This window comes from Lampetra fluviatilis, chromosome 10 (genome assembly GCF_964198595.1).
Source record: "Lampetra fluviatilis chromosome 10, kcLamFluv1.1, whole genome shotgun sequence".
NCBI lineage: Eukaryota > Metazoa > Chordata > Hyperoartia > Petromyzontiformes > Petromyzontidae > Lampetra > Lampetra fluviatilis.
Window position 1 is genome coordinate 10,329,171 of NC_136284.1, and position 25,803 is coordinate 10,354,973.

Below are 25,803 nucleotides of genomic sequence, written 5' to 3' on the forward strand. Positions count from 1 at the left end.
GATTCCTTACCCGTACCCGGCCGCACCAGGGTCGCAAATCGGTACCCGTACCCGGCCTGGTACAGGTAGCCGTATCCTACCCATACCCGTACCCTACCCGAAATGAGTGACAAACGGTTACTCACCAGTGACTCACGGGCTACCCGTACCCGGCCGCACCAGGGTCGCAAACGGCTACCCGTACCCAGCCGGGTACGGGTAGCCGGGTATCGGGTAGGGTACGGGTATCGGGTACCCGATTGCGACCTCTGGCGTGCACCCCAGGTTAAGAACCACACTGCTCTCGTGCATCGTGTCAGCCTTAATAAGTGGTCGCCAACAGCATTTGCGTCAACTGTCTTTGAAGGCTATAAATATGGATCGTTGGTTGTGTCTGTGTGCGCGACCTGTGTGTTGTGCTGGCACACCCTTACACCTGAAGTGGCTAAAGGTTTCTCATTTCATTTTGGTGGGCACTGCGCACACAGTCACGCCACATCATTGGTAGCATGCGCAGATGTACTGATTGAAATGAATTCTGATGCTCCTGCCATACGCATCAAATTGAGTGTGGGAAGAAATTGTTTTACCTTTCCTGCAAATTATGATTCGCGAATGTTAACACTCAGGCGAATGGAGCGAACAAAACTGGACTAACAAGTTCGAACAAACAAGTTGGTATCACGATACCAAAATAACTGTTTGTAAACTCCGAATCATCACAATTGTATATCTGATAATTATAGACTTATTTGTGTTGGTGTATGCACAATCTTGTACACTGTATGTAGTATTTACTACTATAATGAGCCAAGCATGTTTGTGTGTCCTGTACGGGACGTCACTCCACGTCGACCAGCCCCCATCATTAATACTCATGAACAGGTTACGTCCTCAAATTTTGACTTTCTATCTACGTGACTTTAACGAAAGAACCATCAAATAGGTTACGTCCTCCACATGGACCCCCCCCACTCATTAATAATCCTGAGTGGGTGACGTCACTCCGCATGGAGACCCTCCATTAATAATCATGAACAGGTGACGTCCTCCAAATGAACACCCCCATGCCATTAATATTAATTAGCGGGTGACGTCACTCCACATGGGGGGGGCGAGGCGCCTCCTCCCCCCTCCTCAGCGTTAACTTACAACCCTCACTACAAAGGCAGAACCCTCACGTCACGTGATCTCCGTCACGCTGTTGAGACATCGAAGTAAAAAGGACGTCGTGATGAACAAGGGATTAGAACCTTAAAATGAAATAAGTCTGTGTCACAAATTGCACACGAATGTATACAATGGCTATCACGTGGCGGTCTGCTTTTTGCTTGCAAGTTTAAGATTTACTGCAATACACCCGTCCTTGGACGGGCAAAAGGCTCGTTTGTAATAATGTCTCACCGCGGTTACTTTTTTGCACCTGCTGTCCACTCAAGACAACCGTTGACGTGACCTTTGTAGGAGACTGTAATGTCTCTCCGTGAAGTGAATGTTATCTTGGCTGCTTGGGCAAATGTTTACATACGGACTGTACACATTAGTTGTGTAATGATTTGCCCTACTCCTCGACACAGTGCAATTCCATTGAAGAATCAAATATCGTATTTCCTTGCTGGTGGTGCATGTTGCACCTTTGGTGGCTGCAGAGTTTACATTGAGCAGTTGCATGAAAATATGCATTAACATTACATGGTCGTTTACATCCCTTTGTCAATGCACTGCTGGATGAAGACCTCCTTGTGCCATGTCAGCCATGTGGGATGTTTGACCATACTACACCACACTGGTCAGTCTCGATTGGTGAATGGAGGGGTACCAGTTCAGTTGATGTTTGCTTTGGCCAGGAATCAAACTAAGCTGTCTGGGTTCGTAGCACAGTGAGCCATCCACTGCGTCATCTATCCCGCCTTGTAAAACATTAAGGAATTGAAAATAATTAATTATTGCATGCACAATTCAACGCATCCATCCCAAGTGTAAGAATCAATTTTTTATTGATGTATCATTCACATGCTTAACACACACGTGACCTTATAACCATCGACACCAACTTCATCTAACATTGTCAATATACAATCGGCAGTAATGAGAATAAGGGCCATACTCTAATAGTATGGCCTGTATTCTGGCCCTTATTAAGCTGGCCCATAGTAATAAGGGCCAGTTTTCACTGAGCAGCATACTGTGCATCTCAGCCAATGGACCATCCTCACCTTCAGAATCATGTTACCTGGCAGCTCGTGATACAGCCGAACACTAACTCGTGCCTCTCTGTGCCAACAACTCCTGTCCCATTGTATGGCTGCTTTGGGTTAAAAGTACGTGTCGTCTCATAGAATCATGTAAAATTTGCTTTAAAAATGTAAAAAAAGCTATCTGTAAGTTATTCATGGATTATTAGTCACTTTTCAGACCATACCATTATTTTTTTGGCCAATTTACAGCCCTTCTTTCAACTCACTGCTGTTTAAGTGGGGTGGGGATGCAGGACTACATATCAGTCGTCACTCACGTTAGTCATGGCTGGGTTCACAATGCAGTTGTGCTAACCACTGTGCCATCACTTTACCTATTTTTGAGCCATTACCCCCACTTTAATTTGTATCTTGACTTTCATTTGTATTATAGGTTGTACTTCATTGTTCTTTGAATTGCTTTTATTGCGTATAGTTTTTTTTCTCCCGATACTATTCCGTATTTACCCAGGTCTCTTAAAAAACTGGGCTATTACTACCTGCTTGCGGATAAAGTTCACTTATGGCTGTATGACGCGCCTGTCGCTGACACACTTGAGGACTTTTGTTCCGAACAGTTCCCTGAACTTATCACCCAACCACACACTGTATCTGTAGCCCCAGTATGTATTTCCTGTATAGGGGCTTCAGATTTAGAAAACTAAGGCAACCCTGCTTGGCAGATTAAAATTTGAGATTATGAAGGAACGCATGAGTACAGTTCTGGTACAGTACTCCATGCACAATTATACTCGACATGTATGGGGTAATGCTTGGGTATCTTTGTATTTTTTAAAATATATGTTGTGATTTTACGCTGCAATTTGACTGCCTTTGTAAACTATACTTTTTAACACTAGCTAAATATTTTATGACATTTTCCGGCTGTTGATTTCCATTGCCGTGCATTAAGATAAATACCAGCCCCCGTCCTGCTGTGCCTGGGTTAGGTGTACTCAATCACCTACATTTTTAATTGCTGATAATTGCCAAAGCAGTTCACGTTTACCGAATTGGCCATATTTTTGTGGTCCCCCTGCTGTCTTTGTCTTCCTAACGGTACAGTGTTTTGTTGTATACAAGCATTGTAATTGTTGGAAGTCGGCTACCAACTTAGGTTGAGCGGGTGAATTTTTACAGCATTCACCAGACTCCACAGGATCTAATCCCAGTTATGGACATTTGATTCTGTGCACAATCAGAGGTGCGTTACCATTCCTCTTGGCCATGTCAACACCGTGTCTGCAAAACCACTTGTCGGCACAGCTGGGTACAGCTGCGTAGGGCGCGTGGCATGGAGAGCTCATGACTCAGCCAGCCCAGCTGCCACCACCAAACGTTCCATCTTGCTCAGTCTCCCTCCATGGCCCACCGGGAGGGAATTGCATGCCGTTGACTTCAGGGAACTCAATTCTGCTGGGAAAATTGCTGAAACTGTGGGAAGCTGCTGGGAATTTGTCAACTCCACTGTGGAGCATTGGTTATGCGGGACAGCGAAATGATTGTCCTTATTTGCCTGAGTCTGTTGCTGTTGGTTGGTGGGGGGGGGATCCACTCTGCAGATATTTAACACAGATCACATAATGGGGAAGCTGAAGGCATGTTGAAATTTGGCCTGGAGGTTCCACACCGTGCGGTTATGAAGCTGCAGGTTCTCCTTGTGTCTTCCGAGTTTGTGTGGCTAACATTATACACGCAGCTTTGCGAACAGCGCGGGAAATGAAAGTGTGCTGCCAACATCGCATGCAAATGCTTTACTCTTATTAAATGTAAAAAAAATGTCAGACATAACAAAGCTTGAGACTGTCTGCTGCTGTGAAACAAGAAGCCCTTGTCTTCCCTTTCCCTGTGCTTATAACGTTACAACTTAAGTGTAATCCAAACACACGCACTATATTTGTATTCAGTTATATTTAACCATTTTGTGTTGTATACAGGCGTGTCACATTTAAAGGGTGAAACTCTAGTCAATTGGTGCTTTTTTATTGACACCGATTCCCATGGTGGCGTGAGATTCGTTTGTATTTAGACTGTATGCATTTAAATTGAATTGTGAATTGTGTTGTACTGTGAGAAATCCTAAGAATTGTGAGGAATATGTGTTGTGACGTGCTGTGTTTTAATATGCACTCTTGTGTTTCAGGTACACAAAACTGGGTTATGCCGGCAACACGGAGCCACAGTTTATCATCCCATCATGTGAGGACGTTGGTGTATTTCACATTTACTGCCTTCATATTCAATATTTCAGGAGCAACAATGCAATGTGAATACGACATGGTCCTTAATAAATAACGTCACAAAGCAGTCCTTAAAAAGCCAAAGGTTGCCTACCCCTGCGCATGGTAAACTGGACTTCCATGGTGTACTGGACTTCCATGGTGTACTGGACTTCCCAGGGTAAACTGGACTTCCATGGTAAAGTGGACTTCCATGGTAAAGTGGACTTCCATGGTCAACTGGGCTCCCATGGTAAACTGGGCTTAAAGAGCCGCATGCGGCTCCGCAGCCACAGTTTGTTGACCCTAGGTAATGGACACAACACAGTCCTTCGAACATAATTTTTAATTGGACTGAGTGCAAAGCTTCCTGGGAGGATCTGTTCCAAACATGTGGAGAACCGACGGCAAGTGTCGTTCCCTCTGCTCATGAGAGATTTCTTTAAACCTTAAAAGTTAAAAGTTTAGGGAACCAAATGGTTTAGGTCATACTGTGTTTTAACGTCGGGAGACACAAGACATTGTTAGACTGCAAAGAGTTTGGCGATGTGTATATTCATTTGAAATTAGGTTCAGAGGACTCAATATAATGTAGTAGGCCGTTAATAATTCACATTTCTGTCGGGTTTCAGTATCACACGTCAAGAATTGATTATTTTTCATCCTATTTTACAGTTTGAATCATACACCCTAATTTGATGCACACATCATGCATGTAGGCAAATTGTCACATGCCTGTAGATTGAGAGCCATGCAGTTGACACCTGAGTAAGATGCATTTTCTCACCAGAGCTTCCTCTAATATGAGCACTGTCGCAAACTCACATCTCGGCACATGCTGGGTGTTCTCATCATGAATGCTGGCTGTTCTTGTCGGGTCTCAAGCTCGGCAGGGTTGAGTCCGATTAGTCCTTAGATGGGAGATTGTCTGGGAATACTGGGTGTTATTGGCTTGAGTTGTGAGGAAGCCAGGAGGTGGCAGTACTACCATTTTTTTAAAATATATCTCTGCGGAGTGCTGATGTGGAGATGGCCTAAGACAGGAAGAAGTGGAGGAGGAGGAGGACCAGGAAGATAAATGTCCTACGTGAGCGAGGAAAATGTCAAGAAGAAGATGAACTACGTGTGTGCGTGTGCATCATGAGCGAGGAAAATGTCAAGAAGAAGATGATACTACGTGTGTGTGTGTGCGTGCGTGTGCATCTACGTGTAGGCATTGCCATCAAGGAGTCGGCAAAGGTGGGCGACCAGTCCCAGAGGAGGGTGATGAAGGGCGTGGATGACCTGGACTTCTTCATCGGAGACGAGGCCATCGAGAAGCCGAACTACGCCACCAAGGCACGCGCACGCCCGTCTAGCAGATATTACATACACACTCGGTCGTTTTTTATTACTGGAGTTCACTGGCTTCTTTGTTTTTGTGCATTAACACTGAACCATAAGGGTTATAAACATGTCTTATTGTAGCCCTATGAGCCTTATTCATTAATATTGAACCCTAAGGATCCTGAAGGTATATTAGTGTTGCCTTATTAGGTTTGGACCTTTTAGCCAAACCATAACAATCCTGAGGGCGGCACCGTATTGTGGTTTCATGGGCCTTTGGTGTTAATACTGAACCATGTGATTCCTAAACGTGGAATAGTCTGGTAGTCTTGGTCTGTGTTATTGACTGTCTATGAATGTACTGTGCCTGCTAATTTTTACCACCTCGTTATTGGAGTGTACATACGTAGGAGACATTTCTGAAAATGTAATATTATCTACCATCTAATATCTACCGGATGTTGACATCTCGTGAGTGCTTGACTTACGGGTGACCGACGTAACTTATTGCTCTTTGAGATATAAGCAGTGTATATCACTACTACTATTCTATTATTATTATATTATCACTACTACAGTTAGGTGTGATGCATATATCTTTCCATATGTAACAATATTAACATTCAAGTCAAGACACGTGTTGTCATTGTACGCAAACGAGTGTGTGCTTGGAATTAGTCTTGAATTATATATTGTTTAAACTAAAGCTATACCTGCTGACTTAAGTGTGCAAGCTACTTAAGCCCAGTTAAAGTGGATATTGAGTTAAATAGTTGTCAGAAGTCAGAATGTATTCAGGCGATCTTTTTAAAATGCAATCACATATGCAACTATTTAAAAAAAAACACATTTAAACATGACTCCATTTCTTGGAATATATGTGGGGCCATTTGAGTTCAGTTGAGACTTGCATAAACACTTCTGGAAAACTGGCAGCCGGTACTGTGTGGGCAGTTTTACGAAGTCGACACTTCTGCAGCCAGAGAAGGAATGTTAAATGTGTCTTTCCTTCGTCTGGCTCTCTGTTATGACCATTCTCAGATGTTGCATGTGGAAAACCATCTCATATTTAAGGAGCACATAATCACTCACCTCCCTGTTACTTTTTTTTATAGTTATCTACCACAATCATTGTTCCCACGGACTGCACAACTTGATACGTTCGCCATTATCAAGGACCCAAGGACCTTTTCTACCTGATGAACTGTCATCACATCCATACTGCATTCAGTGATTGCACTGTAGACTATAATACTTTTATTTCTTTATTCACTTGACTTTTGAACTGCTCCACTTTGTAACTTTCTCCCAAATCTTCTATTCCCGAATTCCCATAACGTCTTTCATCTTGAAAAACATGCTTATTCTTATCTGCTGTACTCGCAATACTGCTGTCTCTTGCTAGCTACATTGCTGTTCCAGGGCTTTTGGTCGATGTTGAACAGCTTTGATTAAAAACAACACTGAATGCGTTTGTCTGTTTATAACAGTGGCCCATCCGACATGGCATGGTCGAGGACTGGGACCTGATGGAGAGGTTTATGGAGCAGATCATCTTCAAGTACCTCCGAGCCGAGCCTGAGGACCACTACTTCCTCCTGGTGAGCGGTTCGGGGTGACTGCCGAATCGCACTCTCACTCCCGCGGCCGACAATTTATACACACAGATTTTTAAATAGCGCTAGCACGGGTTTATTTATGTAAACTGTTCCCTGCTGTATATTTCCTGTATTGAATTTTTATTTTTCTGCAGCCAGATTTCAAGTTTGGTAAACACGGAACTTTTTAATATTAAACCATTTACTGTGTTCACAAATGTCAGCGCTTTTATTAACATCCCAAAAAAACACATTCTTAGCTTGCTTTCAGTTGAGGACTCAGCCTCAGTTTTTGTTCCAGCAATCGCTTTGTTTTTTGCAGGCCACATGACAGGGCAAGACAATGACCTGTTTACGTAACTTGTTTTCTTTTCTTCCGAAAAGAAACAAAGCAAATTTGCAAGATTTAATCTTTAATCTGGACATTCCCTGGTCAGCACACTTCACCACAGATGAGTCATACTTATCTCCTCAGCAACATGTTTGGACCCACACAAAGAGGGTTTTCTGCGTGGAATTGTGTGTTTTAAAAAAAAATTACAACTCCCAAGAATTTTTTTTTATTTTGAAAATGTCACTTCTGCACAGTGACTGCATGAGGGCGTTTCCCAGCGCAAGCAGGCCACAGCTAGTCAACATGGGCAGGTTGAGGCCTGCTGCAATTTTGTAACTTCAACCTCCTGGCCTGAAGGCTTACCCAACGATATTTCTCGTGGAAACAGTGCCCCTGGGTTGCCGGCAATGTTGTCTTGCCGTTAATCGAGGCGTTGGTATTTACAGTTGCCTGCCCATAGCCCGTTTGCGAGCGTGAGCTTGCGTCGCCCCAAACTTGTTTTCAGCACCTGCTGCTTCTCGCTGCGTCCCCCCCCCCCAAACCCATGGACACCGCCCATGCAAAGCCCTTACTTACAATGGGTATCGTAAAATCCCTCTTGTTTTGGTGTCCTGTATTTTGTAAACAAATGCTTAACGTGCCCTATGATTACAAATGTTAAATAGGTTGTAATATTTATGTTTTTCTTTTTGTTTTGTCAAGCAGCCAGCACTTATTTATTGCACTCCTTGATGGTGAAAATAGGTGTCACATGACCAATTTGCATTCAACAAGACAGAATATAACCACGTATTAATGAGTCTAATTAATTAATATATGCATCTTTTCACGACTACCAGGAGCGTGATTATGTCGAAAAGTGAAACAAATCATCGTGGATGGTTCACAAATTTGGTATTTTTTTGCCCTGACATATGTACCCAACAGGTGACCTACTATTAGGAATAATGATATCATGGGTTTTTTTGTACCTTTACAGCACATGAGTGCGTTGGTAATTCCCCAGAGAAATCATTGGGTGACTGCAGGAACTATGTTATCGACTCTGTTAAAAGTGACTCATGGGCGTATGTGTTAGTTAACAGCATAGCCATCTCTCACATGTGTACATACAATTAAAGAATAATCAAATAGTGGACGAGGGTGTTATTCACTATGTAAAAATCTGATAACATTTTGACCCATTGGGGCATAATATTCTTGGCCAATGTTTTCCAGCAGCAGCATTTGTTTAAGTAGGCAAACTGGTCCGTATTTCCTGTCCAAGTCTCAATGCTTTTGCCGTTATGACTAATTACCCATAAGTTGTCACAACACCATAACGAATATTGCACAATTGCAGACTCTACCGTATATTTAATGAAAGCAATTTGAACTACTGAAATCCACATGTACAGTCAAACAGGATATAACAAGGTGTTAGTGACGCACGATGTCAAAAGTCGACACGCTTCCACCTTTGTTCACGTAGCGCAGATTAATCTCTCCCATCTCAAGTCACTGTTGGCGGAAATCACGATTTTTCCTAGAGCCCATAGTTTACAGAGAGTATTATAATTATGTATTTTTGCCCTTAGCCACTGCCAAACTGTCCACACAGTGATTAGGGAGGCCTTGTTCATTAAAAGCACCCGAGGCACAGGACAGTAATAGGCTGTGATGGTCATACTGTTATACTGTACTGATGGCTCCTAACAAAAATACAATTTTTATTTAATTATCTCATTGACCTGCTGCGGTCTAAAATAATGGCCTAAATTTTGACTCTTTTGAGTTGGTATGCATTATACACGTGATAAGGTGATGTCACTTGACATGCAAAGCATGATGGTAGGAACGATCCAATGATCAACGTGGCGCCTAGAAGCCGCCTTTTGTGTGTGTATTACTGTACTCGAATTGCATCTTGCATACACTTCTCCGTTGCAGCTCGCGCGCGCAGAGAGAATTGTAACTGGTTCACTGTTGGTTTGTTCTGAGAGGGCGGTGGTGGTTGGCGTCTGCTACACTGTTGAGGCAGGAGGTAGCAGGGTGGGACCGGTTAAGCTGCAGCGCCAGCAGACGCCGTCCACCTGTGCCATAGTTTGGGGTGTGTTGCTTAGCTGCCGGGGGCTGGCACGCTGGCCCAGTGCGGTTTCGTGACTGTGCCGAACCAGCGGTGGCAGGGCCGACGCAGGAAGGCAGAAAACCACACACGATGCCGTTTCTGTAAAGGCCCCAGATTAACAGAGCTTCCCCCTGCCAGGATCGGTAATTTCCACTATTTGCCATTTCCTTATGAATTCCCGTAAAAAAAATGTCTAATTTGCCTTATGTAGTGCACATTTATGTACCGGGTGTATTTCTACAATGCCCTGTTACCCTGTCTTATCAGTAACATGCAATTTAGTGGAAATAAAAGTCACGTTCCATTAATTCATTTAATTGCATGTTAATGTAAAACACAAATGAAGATGATAGGTCGCTGGTCCAAATCTCACACCATCATGGCATTTAGAGTTTTAATTTTATGCTATTGGCGAGAGGATCAGTGTTTAAACCAAAACATTGATTAAAATTGATTTTAACGCTTGAGATGCGTAAATTAAATGTCGCTTGTAAAAATTTCATAAGAGGATTTTTTTGTTAGATCGCGTATGTGTATATATATATAAATGTGTCATTAAAACCAGCCACCACCCAACGCAGCCAACTAGTAAGGGTTGTCACGTAAACAGAACATGTCAATTCGTCACTAGTGCAGCACACCGGTGTGTTGGAGAGACATTTTTGTTGCCATGACATCTGCAGCCACCAGAGGCGCTACATTCCTTCTAGAGGATAACGTCGACCGAACGTGGTGGTGATGTTTCTGCTATGCGCAGTTTGTACACTCATTGTGATGAGAAGTGCTGATTATATTATGCTTCTCGGAAGGGTGAGGTGTCTGTATCTGCCATTATATTAAGTGGCTCACGTTCAATTCTCAGCCAAAACTAACAGCAATGTCAATAACCGAAGTAACTCACACCTTCCAAGAACTTGCCACCTTATGCTGACCTGCGTGGTGAAGTATGGTCAAATAACCTCCATGTCTGACATGGTGTGCGAAGGCCTTCATCCAGCAGTTAATTGATAAAGGTCTGTTAATTATATTATTATTATCATTGAAAAAATAAGTTACCAAGGCATTAAAGGACAGTTGAGATCCCCTATGCAGTGATAGCGGAATCAGTTGGTGTTCATATGTGAACAAAAATTACCCTTAATTACCACGAACTGACGTGTAATTTCATGTCACTGTTAATTATGCATGGTTGCCTGTGTAATACAGACGGAACCACCACTCAACACCCCAGAGAACAGAGAGTACACGGCAGAGATCATGTTCGAGTCCTTCAACGTGCCGGGCCTCTACATTGCCGTGCAGGTAAGTGTCCCTCTGCTGCACCGCCGATTAGCACGTTTGGCTATGTACAGTGCGGAAGAAGTTAAACATACATACAAGCAGACGCGACAGGAGTGTCATCTTCCTGTTAATTTGCTTTAATTTCCGCTCCCCACAGCTGCTCGACTGCAATCCTGACACAACGACCCCTCTGAGACCCCACATCGAATTTCTCTGCTTCTGTCTTCTGCCAACACCTTTTTTATTTGGTTTGGACATTAACGTAAATTCAGCCCAATTTTCTCATTCCCTCGGGTATTTTCTTTCTAGCAAGTGGATGGACGTACGAGTGATTGCACGTGTTATCATGTCGGCATTTTGGTAGGCCTTCCCCTTTTATTTTTATCATTGCTATAGCAAATTAAAAAAACTCACTGCAGGAAATAATACAGTTGTTGGTTTAAGGGGAAGTGTTGCGTTTCACTCGATGGAACCAGTGGTCGAGATTAACAATGGAATGGCAGCCAAAGGGGTAACACACCCAAGAGGTAATTCACCGCCGAGATGAAGCGATGCAATCGGCTCGTGTGCAGGAGCTGGATGGATTGTTGCCTCTCGAGACGGTGAGGAATGACAATGGTATAGGGAGGCTCTCATCCAGCAGTGGGTAGATCATGGCTGATGATGACATTCGCTGACTGGTATTTTTTTTCTAGGTGTGGTTGTGTGCATGGGTGTGGTTTGCACCAAACGTAGTTGAGTAAATTGGTGCGGCTCTGTTAAGTGTGGCTGTGCGGGTGTGCCATAGTGGGTGGGTACGGCTCCAGTGCATTGTTGTCATATAGGAAGGAGCCTGTGGGACAATGCGGTATTGCATTGTTCGTTTGCGTGGTATGTAACTGTTGGGTGGATGCTGCTTTGCATGATCAAATTCATCTTTCCGAAAGAACTCCAGTCTACCCTTGTCCACCTCTTTATTTCATCATTTAGATATTGAGACCACCTTTAATAACCATCCTAGGCACACATGCTCCTAGGTGCGTCTGTGTCATGATGCGCAACTATGTGAATGGGTTCGGTTGCCCCCTCTTACCTGCCATCCCAACGCGTCGCGTGTTTCAGGCAGTGCTGGCGCTGGCTGCGTCGTGGACGTCAAGGCAAGTGGGCGAGCGCACGCTCACGGGGACTGTGATCGACAGCGGAGACGGCGTCACCCACGTCATCCCCGTCGTGAGTAGCGCCATGATTGAGTCGCGGGCTCAGTCGGACACAGTCACTCGGCGAAATACATTTTCTTTACAGCAGGAATTGAGAACCTCTGGCTCACAGCCTGGAAACGGCCCGCGAATTATTTTTATTGTGACCCGCGGCCACATGCATCTTAGCTGGCTATGAGAGTGAAATATTTTTAACCTGGCAACAACATATTGTTTCCGATTTTAGTGAACTCAGTCGCCTCTGCCACTGCAATAGGCCTCTTGCGGTAACATCAGTGAATGAGGTATGCATGTGTTATTGTGTGTAGGATCACCAATTAATAATATTTTGAAATTCTTTTCAGCCCATCCTGTGGCTTGTTTAGAAGCTATTTGGATACCACTAGCTATGAGTGGAAATTGTAAAATGCATAATCAGAAAGACACTAAGTGTATGCATGAGTTTTTAAAATTGTGTTTTTAGTGCCACGTTTGTGTACACACATTCAGTACACTGCATATAAATACGTGTGCGTGTATATTAATATACAGTATATTAAATCTATACATTTTAACACGTAGGCTTTCGCGACCAGTATTATTCATTGTATTGTGTATTACTTAATAATCCGCTTCCAGGTTGCAATAAGCCTGGAAGCGTGTTATTAAGAAGTACATATTTCAATTCCTAATGGAGGAATCACATACCAATTAACTGATTACGAATCTATTATATAATTACAATACCCCCGCCCACCTCCGCCTCTTATCTCGAAACCTGATGGGGTTCAATGATGACGTCGTCCTGCACTGTGAAGGCCGGAAACAGGTGGATGGCTTCACTATTTTGGCAAATGGCCGGAAGATGCTGGATGTAATTTCCAGCAAAACGTCGTACAACTCAAATTGTAAATGTTGTGGACTCACTCTTCAAACACACCGGTGGGCTGAAGAAGTAACTAATTGGCGTTTTGTTAACGTGACACATTTTTTACTGATTGTCCGTGTCGGGTGGTGGAGGATTGCGACACATTTATACTTACGCGATCTAACACAAAAACCTTTATTATGAATAAATCTATACATACTTGATATGAATATGGAAGAGTTTTGCATGTAATTAGTTAAGGATATTACCCCTTCTTCGAGCTTTTTTTATGCCGTGGTCATCCCTAAATTCTCGGGCGGTAGTGAAGTGACGAGAATCTGTGCGCGTGTGGCGAGCCAGGCGGAGGGGTATGTCATCGGGAGCTGCATCAAGCACATCCCCATCGCCGGCCGCGACATCACCTACTTCATCCAGCAGCTGCTGCGCGAGCGGGAGGTGGGGATTCCGCCAGAGCAATCGCTGGAGACCGCCAAGGTCATCAAGGTACTTGGTCTCACGCAGGACGATGCGCACCTGGGTACGGCACGTGCCACGGAGCAAACCCACCTCTCGTGTTATAAGAATGCGTAACCCAAGAGCACGACCACCGTTATCTCTTTTTAACCTGGGTATGTGACGGTTAAATGTATTTTTATGTTCACGTTGGGGTGTGCCGGTGATGCAATGGTTGGCACACTGAGCTATGCACCTGGTGACCCGAGTTTGAATTCCGGACATGGCAAACTTCAACCGTTCCTGGTTCTCCCACTTCATTCACCAACCGGCACTGACCAGCGTGGTGAAGTATGGCATGTTACATTCACCATTGTGGCGTGAAAGACGTTCATCTAGCAGTGGATTTACAGAGCTGTGAATTCTATACTGTTGATATATCATCCATTGAACCGTTCATTTAAGAATTGGTCAAATTCAATTTTTTAAATTGTGTGCAAATTTATCCTTTAAGAAAATATTCTGAACAAATGAGACAACACGTTTAGCATGGCAGTAATTCCAAAGTAATATTACTCAAAACATTTGCTTGTTAACGCAGCTCAAAACTTATTTTAGCGCAGCTTAAAATAATTTTGTATACAGCCTGGGGTACGTGTGTACAAAACTATAACAGTTCTTTTACTGGCTTGTGTCTATTAAAAGGCACATGGAGAGCTTTAATAGTGGCCAATATAGGAGGTGCATTATTGGACACCGACGTGTGGATTGATGTCGAATAATTTATTGGCTGTTGATTGAAGCTTGATATTTTTTCTTGTGGTTGACATTGAACCCATTGGTTGAAGATGGGATAGTCACTGCATGGCAATGAAAATCATATTTACATACACTGATAGTGGCTTACCAGCTTTACTATCTCTTGAAGATCATCATCTTGTAGACCTGCATGCGATTGGGCTGGGTGTCTCTCAAATGATGTATGGATGATATGCCTAATCAGCATGCATCTGCCAATGGAACGCCACTGCTAAATGTTATGACCGCTCTTATATTTATTGGTGTTATCATCTCAGTAGTTTTTATTTCTAATACCGATGTTGCTCCCTTCACCAGGAGCGCTTCTCCTACATCTGCCCGGACATTGTCAAAGAGTTCAGCAAGTTTGACTCGGACCCTGGCAAGTGGATGAAGCAGTACACTGGTGTCAACGCCATCACCAAGAAGGAGTTCACCATCGACGTGGGTTACGAGCGCTTCCTGGGGCCCGAGATCTTCTTTCACCCGGAGGTTGGTGGGAGACGGGGTTTGGGGGGACATGAGAAACACACTCTCTATTCGTGTCATCCTCTTTCTCGAGGGTTGTCGATGAGCATCACATGTCTACGCCTCTCCCTCTTCTCCGTCGTTAATCTGCATTTGCGCTACACCGCTTTCTTTGGGTAAATATCACGGTGGTTCCCCTTGTTCCTCCGGTTTCGGAGTAAGGAAGCCATGCATCAGATGCTCTGGATAATTACCTCCTAGATATACACCTCACCTCAGAAATCCCTCTATATGATCTTTCAATGTAAAATGGATACCAAAGACATTTTGCCATCTGTCTTGGACCAAGGGCTGCGCCCTTGTGTTAAACTATCTTTCAGTTGAATATGAATAGTTAAATGTGATTATAATGGATTATAAAGTGTATTGATCCATAATAGAGGTTTTTTTGGGTTAGATCACGTAAAGATTAATGTATCGTTAAACCCGCCACCACGCGACACAGCCAATCAGTAAGGTTTGTCACGTAAACAAAACATGCCAATTCGTTACCAGTTGAGCACACCGGTGTGTGTTAGAGAGTAAACCCACAACATTCAGAATTCGAGTACAACGTTTCGCTGGTAATTGCAACCATCCTCATCAGGTGACTGCCAGAATTACGAAATCTCACCCAAAAAAAGCTGTTGTGGATAATATTGGTTGCGTAAGCCTGCTACGTGTTCAAGTGTAATGAGTTATTGGTCTCGGCCCAGTCACCACTGGCTACAAAAAAAAACACGTACATTTTTTCCATCTACTCTGGCTGCATTCCAACTTCAAGAGTGTGACAAACATTTCCCTGTAGCAGAAGGCGTCCCCAAAGAATTTCTTAAAGAAGTGATGATTACGCGGGGCCCTTCTCTAACGCATGGAGTGGTGCCCTGCTCTGCGAGAGTTCCAAGTCTCAAGGCTTGATGCTGATAACGGGACTGGAACAATATTTGTAAAAACAGACAAAAACCTGAATAAACAGCCATGCAGGTCAGCTGTTTTACAAACAGGCTGTACAAACGGCATTGTTACAATACGTCGTCGCTGTAGCCTTGTTCACTGCTATGTCAAACACATTCATCACTGCCCCCTTTTCACGTCCCATCTTGTGTGCACACGCATTCATGATCAATCATTCAGTGGCAATGAAACGAGTAATAACTGGTGCGTGGGTAATGAGGTAAGAAGCACATTTGTCACACAAAGTGCCTTCTGAATGTGAATTGCCTCGTTAAGTAGACCTTAATCTGTTTGGTGGATATTTTGTGCATTAGTCTCTAATAGAATTGTTATGTTTCACTGCAAAAAGGTCAAAATATACCCCAATAGGTTTCCACCTGTCTAAATAAAGGACCTTGCATTGAACTATATAAATGCATTCAATCGGCTGCTCAGAAAGCACCAGCACCAGGAGACTGCATTTACGAGCTGCAGCAGTGGATAGAGCAAGGACACATCCGAGCGCTGTGTGGCCTCTCGCGCTCCCGCGATGAAACGATCCACCCAGCACTTGCACACGAGCCGATTTCATGGCTCCGTCTTCCCTTCTTTAGCTGCCCATCCGTAGTTAGTCTCGACCGCCAGCCATCAACAATCCCTTCTGGCGATGTCTTCCTACCAATCCCCACTTGATGGACTATTGTCAAGAAATCTTATCTTATCTTGAACAAATTTATATAGCGCTTTATCCAAGGCGCATTACACAGAATTAACAATAGTGCATATGAATGTAATGGTGGAGATGAAGTGAATTCAATAGATGAGAGGAAGCAATGGGCAAATCTGTGATGCTTTTATTCAGTGAAAGTGAAATTGATGGCAGTAAATGATGATGAATGGATAGAATTATGGGAAATGAGTGAAAACCATATGAGGGGGAGATTAAGGGGTCGTGGGGTGAGCTGGGGATAATAAGTGATTTTTGAGTGCAGAGCGGAAACGAGTGAGCGAATGTTTAATGTGGAGGGGAAGTTTGTTCCAGTGAAGGGGGGGGGGACAAGAAGGGAAAAAGAGCAAAAGCGTGGATTGAACGCAACGAGAAGGAGGAATAGAGATTGATTATCGTGTACAGTCTGTGCTTGGCTGTTGGCTAGGAATGCTCCTTGGTGGTACCCGCGCACTGCATTTTGATGCGAGTCCGTGGGAGCTGTCGCGTTGTGTGCTGTGCACGTGGTTGGAACAGCAGGTGGAGCTGTAGCCGCGCGGCTCAATCGGCTGTGCCCGCAGGGCCACTGTTGAGCCCCGCACCAATTATCACATCAAACGGGCGCCAATCAATAAGCAACAAAGAAAACGACACGGACAAATTAATTTATATTTGCAACGTTTATTTATTTCTTTTTTTTATTGACGTTCATATATAATCTCAGAATGGTCTAAGCGGTTTCCCATTACATTAGCTTTGGATGACGATCGTCTTCCCCTTTGTGGAAGCTCCACATTCCTATGGGAGGGATGTGTGTGTGTTTGTAAGGGAGCGACTATATCTCAATATGGTGGGTTTTTTATATCTAAATTTTTTTTTGGAGCATAGACACACGTACATCCAACATCTCAACCAATGATTTGCATTTTCAAAGTGACATTTGAAATGTCAATATTTACGGTGCAGCTTCAAATGATTCACAAATAAAAAAAAACATGCGAGGACTGAAATGAAGGGAGGGAAATGGAATATGTTGCATTTAGCAATCATTACACTGATCTGCATTGAGCCATTTAAAAACCACTAATCACTGACATTATACCTTAACTTTTGTTTAGATTTGGGCACCCACAGTTGTTTAGTTCTAGATTTGAAGCTTTCGTGACTGCAAGGATTCATACTCTTAGTTCTTTCGGTAAAGTCACGTAGGTAAAAAATGAAATGAAAATTATTTTTTATTAATTTTAATTTCATTTTTTACCTACGTGACTTTACCGAAAGAACTAAGAGTATGAACCCACAGTTGTGTTCAGCCTTGCATCTGGTTGGTCATTGTTAAACCGCTTGTCGACGATTTCTACAGATGTACACATGAATACGTGTGCTGCAGCCTGTGTTCAGCAGTGCAGTTTGTGTGTTCACGGCTCAGTAAATTATGGTCCCTTTATAATCCTCTTTAACCAAGCTTTCTCACACCCCAGTCCTTGCTACCCCGCACGGTGTAGCTTTCCTTGATTACCAATATTTTCCATTCACATGCAAATCACCTGGAACGTGCCCGATCGTATCAGATATCAGGGTGACTGCTGTGGATTAAACACAGGATTTCACAGACTGTTGTGGGGCTACCTTGCCAGCGGAGGTTGGTGCAGAAATATCCCTGCTCTAAAGTCTGTGCTCCCCACTTTCACCAACCCACACTGACCAGCGGAGTGAAGCATGGTCAAATTACCTGGGGCGGTGACACGGTGACACAGTCTCGTGGTAGCATGCTCGCCGCTTGTTGCAGAGCTTCCACGATTCGTTCTGGCGGCTGCCCTAATTAATAGTGCAGTTCTAGCAGCCACGTTAATACTTTGTGCCGTCTGATTTTTTTCAGTGCACGTTAAAGATTCCCTGACCTCATTCGCAAGAATGGGCCATTGTGTGCTGGCATCACGGTCTAAATTACCAAAATTCGAATTGTTGGGATTATACATAGCAATAATCACTTCCTACTGGCAGACGAATGCCCCAGGTCACTCTTACAATTGAGACTCATCCTAGTCTCTTGCATTCTCACCTGGTTAACCAAAATTAATTATGCAATGCAAGCGGCTGCATGCACCTGATAGTCAGTAATCACGGAAAACCTGCGATTACTCCAGCAGTCTTACGCGCTTCGCTTGTTGCACACAGTAGTCGTAGGCGGGGCGGGTGTTTACATCATGAGCTACGTTTCCTGAATATCAAAACATACTGCATAACAACAAAGGGGTATGCCGAATTGCTTGCTTGTAAAAAAGGCAGCGGGTCTAGATGTGTGTTGACCCTGGCGTACGGATTATCCAGGGTTGAATGACGCTATCGCCGGTCGCTGACCCCCCTACCCTTCCCCCTCCTCTCCCCACAGTTCTGCAACCCCGACTTCACGCAGCCCATCTCTGAGGTTGTGGACGATGTCATCCAGAACTGCCCCATCGACGTGCGCCGGCCTCTGTACAAGGTTCGTGCTTCCACACGGCCCCTGTGAGCGATTTGGCTGCGGCGCAGCGGGGAACCACCCCGGAGAATGGGTGCCACAGTGGCGAGATGTTAACTACATCGCCTGGTGTACCGGAGGTCATGGGTTCGATCCAAACCCTGACGCCTGTATATTTGGAGTTTGCATATTCTCTGCATGGTTGCGTAGATATTTATCTGGGTCCTCCGGTTTTTCCCTGCACATTTAGAATCGACATGCCTCCAGAGTATTTGGCTGCTGTAAATGTAATTTGTGACCAGGTCGTGTCTGAAAAAGAGCAAATAGCTGAGTGCGCCTTTCCTAGTAAAATATAAGTATTATAGTTCTTATATTCTTTGGGTGTTTCGGTAAAGCAATGTAGATAGATCAAATATTGCCATACATAGCAGGGGTCACCAAATAGATTTCTAACAATCATGACCAAACAAGATCCAGGTACAATTCAACACAGTACATAAAATTCGTGATTTGATCCCATTTATGAAGGATGTGATCCCTGACATGCAATTCCCCGGTGTCTACAAACTAAGCTGTGTCTGCGGCAACTGTTACATTGGGGAACTAAGCGACATGTCTCTGAGCGGGTTCGTGAACATAAGGCAGGTCTGAAACACGACTGGACTAATACCTCAGCCGTGGCTGATCATTATTTTAACACTGTGGGCACACACGAAATTGATTTTGCCAAGACGAGGGTACTTTGCAAGCCCACTGGCTATCAGCAAAGATTCGTTCATGAAGCCATCCAGATATAAAAACACAGACACAATTTCAACCGAGAAGATGGGTACAAACTGAGCAATCATTGTGTAATGAAGGTCGTTGAGGCGACTTCTGGAATCCGTATTTTATTCAACTTGTATTACAGCTTTCCTTCACGCAGCTGACAGGCAGCGTGAGAGGGATAGATAGAGAGAGACGCACCGCCACGTGGCAACCCGGAGCCCCGCTCCCGCGTGGCCCCCTTCCTCTGTTCGTTCCCGTTCAGACCACGTGTCATTTGTCTCCACCCCTATTTAATACCCGGGTCACGTGGTACGTTTCCACCAATCCTGGTTAGCCTCCATGGAATATTCCAGGCTCCCTTGTAAGCTCCCGGGACCACGCCCTTGACTCATCTCCTCATTGACTGTGGCCAAAGCCAGCAGAACCAATCCTCTACTTACAGCTGTCACCTTTCCATTACGTCAGGGCCACGCCCCTAGGCTTCCCCCCATTGGCTATAGACCAGGACCGGCAGAGCCAATCATCATGACGAGTTGCAATACGTCAGTGAGCCGGATTTATCCTCACATTACAATTGGAAGTACGTTATTAACCAATTTAGATCATAACTGGCTGTGATGTTCCCTCCCTACCTACCTATGTTAGCAGTTATTTTCGACTCTGAGTTACATTTACTAACACAGCCACCGTTAGCTGTATTAGCAAATGGCTAATACAGCTAACGGTTTTTTTTAATTCCTGAAAGAAAGAAAACCTCTCGGCACACGGAGCGAAACGTTGAACATGAACAGTGCGCGTTACAACCCAAAAACAGGGATAGCCATGCAGTGGGAACCTCGCCATATCTCCCACATGCTCCCGATTCTCCAGATCTGTGTGTGCCGTACACGCGCCCTCCTGCCTGATATATTCCATGCATTCAAAGTTTTCCCGCTGCATTTAAACTCCTGCAAGGTTAAATGAGGGCCCGGCGTTGCCGTATGCGCGCGAGGTGTTTTATTTGGGTCATTTGGTTCAGCTGAAATGCGCAAGGAAATTCAACCCCAACCCCACCACCTGCAAGCCCTGGAAGACCGCCTAAAATAGTGCGGCGCTTTAAACATTACTCTGTCCCATGCACACGCCTTGGCCGATGCATCTACACATTAATATTTCTGGCGACCCAGGTTAATTTCTGTCCAATTAAAAATGTCCCATGGGCCTCCAATTGACTGCTTTTCTTGGCGAGGGCTCGACAAATCCCCTGTCCTGATTCGGGTTCACCGGCAGCCGTGTGCTCCTGACATCAGCTCTCTTTCCAATTACACCCCCCCCCCTTAAGTGACTCCACAGTAACCGGTGAGAGCGTGTGTGTGTGTGTGTATGCGTGTGTGGGGAGTGGTGGTGCAGTGCACCACAAACTCGGCGACATGAGTTCGATTTCCACTCGCAGCAAACATCGGTGACGAATATATGAAACTGTCTTTAAGCCTCCTCGCTAGGTCAACTCAGCCGCAAATGAGTACCTGGTTTAGTGTGTAAACATCACCACTGGTGAGAGTCAACTGCCAGGCATTGCGCTCGCCACCGATGCCCTCATGTGGCATTTCGGCCTTTGCAAGTACTCGCTTAACAGCATTTGCCCGAGCAGCCTGTCTCGACTACATGGTCAGGGCTTTTCCTGGGTCGACTCGGTCCTAGACGCGTCCTTGTGTGGTGCGTGGACAAAATGCTGGGGGGGGGTGGGGGAAGGTGACCACCGGGTTTGGTACTGGCCAAATCACCACCTCCTGCACCTTGCAAGCCTTAATAGGAGCTCGCAAACAGCACCTGCCCGATGATACTTTATATGGGGGTTCTTTGTCTTTTGTATGTGTCGCACGGTTGTTTTTGTATTGTGTTCATTCGCAAGTGGAGAATTATGTTTATGAACATAACTAGGCTAAGGGTTTGTTTAATTGCTGAAGGATAGCAATACATATTTATCTGCCTATGGTCCTTCCGAATTGGTGTTTTTCAGGAGTGTTTGTGTCAATTAAGGTCACTGTGAACCTATTTTGACCTGTACCAGGTCATCTCAGAACGTTGTGGACTCATTAAACCGTTGTTGAGTCCTACCCTAATATTATCAATAAATCAACGGCGTATGTCAATAGACCATTCGAAGGTATCTTTAAATATTAAACGCATGCATTCCTGAACATTGTTCACAATGTGCTATATACAGTATGTTACAGGCAATGATTTCTAACAATGTGGGGCCCAGGCACTACGTTTATTACACACAGGCTTGTCTTTCAGTCACCCCTGCTAGTTAACCCATAACGCTTGAAACACTTACCGAACCTCTTGCAAGCATGTCTTCAGCACTCCACGTGGCTGAAAATTCCGCCTAGCCTGGTACAAGCAACTTGGTGATGTATTCTCCACTTGCTGGTAAACGGCAGCAGTTGCTGCTGCTGCTGTTGTGTGTGTGAATGTGTGGTTGCACCCGCCTTCATAGGTGCTTCTGCTAACAGCACTTGCCCCAACAGTTAAGGTGAAACGCGTGGGGGGGCGGAATATTTGTCTTTGTGGTTGCACATAATGAGAAACTGTGACTGTGGCTGTTGTACGACAGCAGGGTTTTTCAGTCGGAGGCCCTCAGGCCACATCTGACCCATGAAGGCCTTTGGAGTGGCCTGCCAAGCTATGGCCCACACAGGGATATGGCTCACCGGGACTTGAAGAGAAACAGATTAGTGAGGTGAAATCAAGATAAACATGAGAGAGAGAGATGAGAGACCTCGAGGCAAGAGATACAGAGTAGTAGTTACATGAGATATTATGTCACGTCACCCACCGGCAAATGATAAGTTTATTCTGTGGCCCACTGGAACGCATATCTCAAGAACCCTGCACTATGCTGTGGACCTTTTACGTTCGACTGTCGACGATGAATAAAATCGGTGGAAAGTCGTACCTGAACTTATCCTCGACCGCCATTTGGTCGACTCATTCTGAAATGAGTGCCGGGTACGGGTGCAAAAGTATTAGAAGTGGGGAGACGCACAGGTGGCTGGGTGTGGTGCCGACCACACCCACCTCATGCAACCGTACCAGCGCCTATCGTCGCCTGCTAACAGCACTTCTCCCAATCTTTGTGCATGTGGTTGCATGCAGAATGTGGTCTTGTCCGGAGGCTCCACCATGTTCCGTGACTTTGGACGGCGACTGCAGCGTGACCTCAAGCGCACGGTCGACAGCCGGCTCCGGATCAGCGAGGAACTCAGTGGCGGTCGCATCAAGGTACCGCCGCTCACACAAACACAGCAACAACAACAGCCGCTTGTGCCAGGATTGGTGTACCTTGAGGCCATGTGAAGTGTCGAAAGTTACTCTGGCAGGAAGTGACGTTTTGACTGGCCGGCAAATCCATTCATTGCTGTGAGCATCGCTCTTTCGCGATGCTCTTGAAGGATGATACTGCCCAGTAGCATCCACCACGGAGGTCGATCTTAACAATGCTTGTACCAGTCATCCGCAAGTCAAATCACCTCCACACACACATGCTCACACAGGCAAGTACAAACACACACACCTGCTGAGGTAGCTGGATGGTTCAAGTGGCTAATCGCTGTAAGAGCATTGAGCGAGCACCACTGAGAATCCTGGGTTTGAATTTAGGTTTCAGCCACCCGTGATTCAAATGGATTCCTTATTATTTTTGGACGTTTTCACCAATTGTATTCCAATTGTGTTATCGGCGTCTTGTCACATGGGTGAAGTGTCCGTTTAGAATTCTTAAAGAGTATCACATCACCTTGTGGTGGAGAATGGCCCATGGAAGAATATATTTCAGGGCTACTTCTGAGATGCCAATAGATACTAAGAAACATTGTAACTGGTATTGGCCTAACATCCCAATGCAAATTACTAAGGTGGGGTTACTCATAACAACGTCGCCTACAGCTGCAAAACAATTGGCAGGACCGTCCTGAAAAAGAGTTGCAAGTTTGGCTTTCCTGGGCGAACAAGTGTAATAACAATAACAATCCACATTTGTTGTGTTGCCCTTTTCCACACACTCCGCTATGTAGTTTTGTACATTGCATGGCATTCAAACCAAAATCTTAGTTTTCAACTTTCAGAGATTAAACATTTGCCAAATTAAGTGAAGCACTAAATTGAACATGGAATGTGTTCCCTAGTTATTGGTAATTGGGATGAGTCGGTCAGCTCACTTGAGATCTTTGTTCCATCATGGATGGCAATCTGGATTCGAACCCAGGTTCTCAGCATTGCCGTCTCAGTGTTCTCTGACCCCAGGGTCATCATCTGGCCTTTTTTTAGCAAGTTGGTAGTCTCAGCCAGTTCACTGCACAGAAACAAACCCATGATAATAAGGTGGGTGTTTTTGCATAATTCGGTATGTTCCAGCTGAGAGGATTAAAGGAGATTTGGTTTTTCATGCGATGAACATTCCGTGCAGCACATAAAACAGGTGTGTCCCTGGTGTGCGTAAAGAGTCCGATTGATATTACTTTCAAAGTAGTTCTGTGATTTCCTTCTTCCATTGTTGCTCTGTAAATCAGCGTGGAGCATTTCCTCAATTTAAAGTTCTTTGTCTCTTTATATGCCACCAATATTGCATTTGCAATATCATTTGGGGGGAGGCAGACATACCACAGTAATAATGTTTTGTATTATATTGGATCTTACATTTTTCGATTGAATTTAATTGGCTGAGAAACCACAGACAAGGCAGCCAAGGGGGTGAGCCAGCGCTACCAACAATTGCCAAAGCGCTGTGGTCCTCTATATATTCAGATGTTTTCATCAAATTAATGATTGTTAATACATGTGGGGAGACCCCGAAGCTCCCAGAGAGATTTCACGCTTGTGAAGGGGGCAGTACACTATCCCATACAAAAAAGGGACAGATTATATAAGTTGCACTCTCCTGTACTGCCTTCTGGAAGCCAGGGTATGGCACCTTCTCAACGTCCACAGGAAGATAGTTTCAGAACATTTGTGCGGTCCACCAACCATCGACTGCATAGCGCTTGATTACAGGCGTGCGTGCATCGCCTCCACCGCCCCTGTCACTTGAGGGGCATTCTTGAAACACTTTACAATACTACTTTTCATTATTTTTATTTTATCGTCTCCCCATAGACCACACATGAAACATAACAATTCACTCCATCCACTTATTGGACCCATTCTCAACATATCCACACGTTTTGGACATTGAGCCTTTTGTGGGTTATAAAGTTTTCAAAGATACCCTTCATTTATTCATTCAGGAAAGCCCCTCCGATACTTGAGCACCGTCTTCCATTTCGACGTTTGGCCATTTGCTTTACAACAAGTATCTTGTATGTGCAAGATTATTGTAGTATCTATGGAAAGTGCAGGCGTACGATTAGATATCACGCCACGGTTCGTACAAATGCATTAACTAATGCATTTGGTTCACTGTCATTTGGCCACATGGTGGCCCAGCTGATTTGGAAGTTTCACAAGTCTGCACGATCCACCAACCCTTGCCTATAAAAGCCCTGGATGTCACAGGCTTACGCTGCTGTGCCCAGTGTGTATCTATTATCCACCACAGCTTGGGCAAAATTAAATAAAAAGGCAGAGGACTGCCACACCAGCAATTAATTTTGTAGATGGCTGGGTATTATTTCACTATCGGATTATTGCATTACAAAGAAAGGAATAATTCGCCTCATTTAAACACATGTAAAGTAATTCATTCAGTCCGCTATTAGCATTCTGCGGCCATACACGAAGCAGGAAATCGGCACTGGCTACTAACACGAGCAGTTAGCATTTCGTTGTAATGGAAAAAGTGGTTATTTTTGTAAAGCTTTCCTTGGCACAGAGAGTATTGGGTGTGCATTTGCACGGGAGGGCAGTCCACCCTAATGCATCTTCCCACACGGACAAACAGTAATAACACTTAGATTTAAACTGACTTCGCTGCCTGAAAAATAGAGATGAGTCTCTGTGCTGGCATAAAATAAACAAGGGACAAAATCTATATTTAGAGATGCCTTTATATAGCAGGCCATTTTGTAAGGTGG

General features: G+C 44.5%; 1 protein-coding gene across 2 annotated transcripts in view; it reads left to right on the forward strand.

Moving 5' to 3' along the window:
- The window catches only part of LOC144934562 (actin-related protein 3), a 37,326-nt gene that overhangs the window by 4,302 nt on the left and 7,221 nt on the right, over positions 1 to 25,803 (forward strand). For both annotated transcript variants that reach the window (XM_078860487.1, XM_078860488.1), the window contains exons 3-11: positions 4,360 to 4,415; positions 5,649 to 5,773; positions 7,252 to 7,362; positions 11,007 to 11,102; positions 12,183 to 12,290; positions 13,485 to 13,628; positions 14,694 to 14,867; positions 18,914 to 19,006; positions 22,892 to 23,017. In XM_078860487.1, coding sequence (XP_078716613.1) covers positions 4,360 to 4,415; positions 5,649 to 5,773; positions 7,252 to 7,362; positions 11,007 to 11,102; positions 12,183 to 12,290; positions 13,485 to 13,628; positions 14,694 to 14,867; positions 18,914 to 19,006; positions 22,892 to 23,017 — 1,033 coding nt within the window. The remainder of the gene's footprint in view (positions 1 to 4,359; positions 4,416 to 5,648; positions 5,774 to 7,251; positions 7,363 to 11,006; positions 11,103 to 12,182; positions 12,291 to 13,484; positions 13,629 to 14,693; positions 14,868 to 18,913; positions 19,007 to 22,891; positions 23,018 to 25,803) is intronic.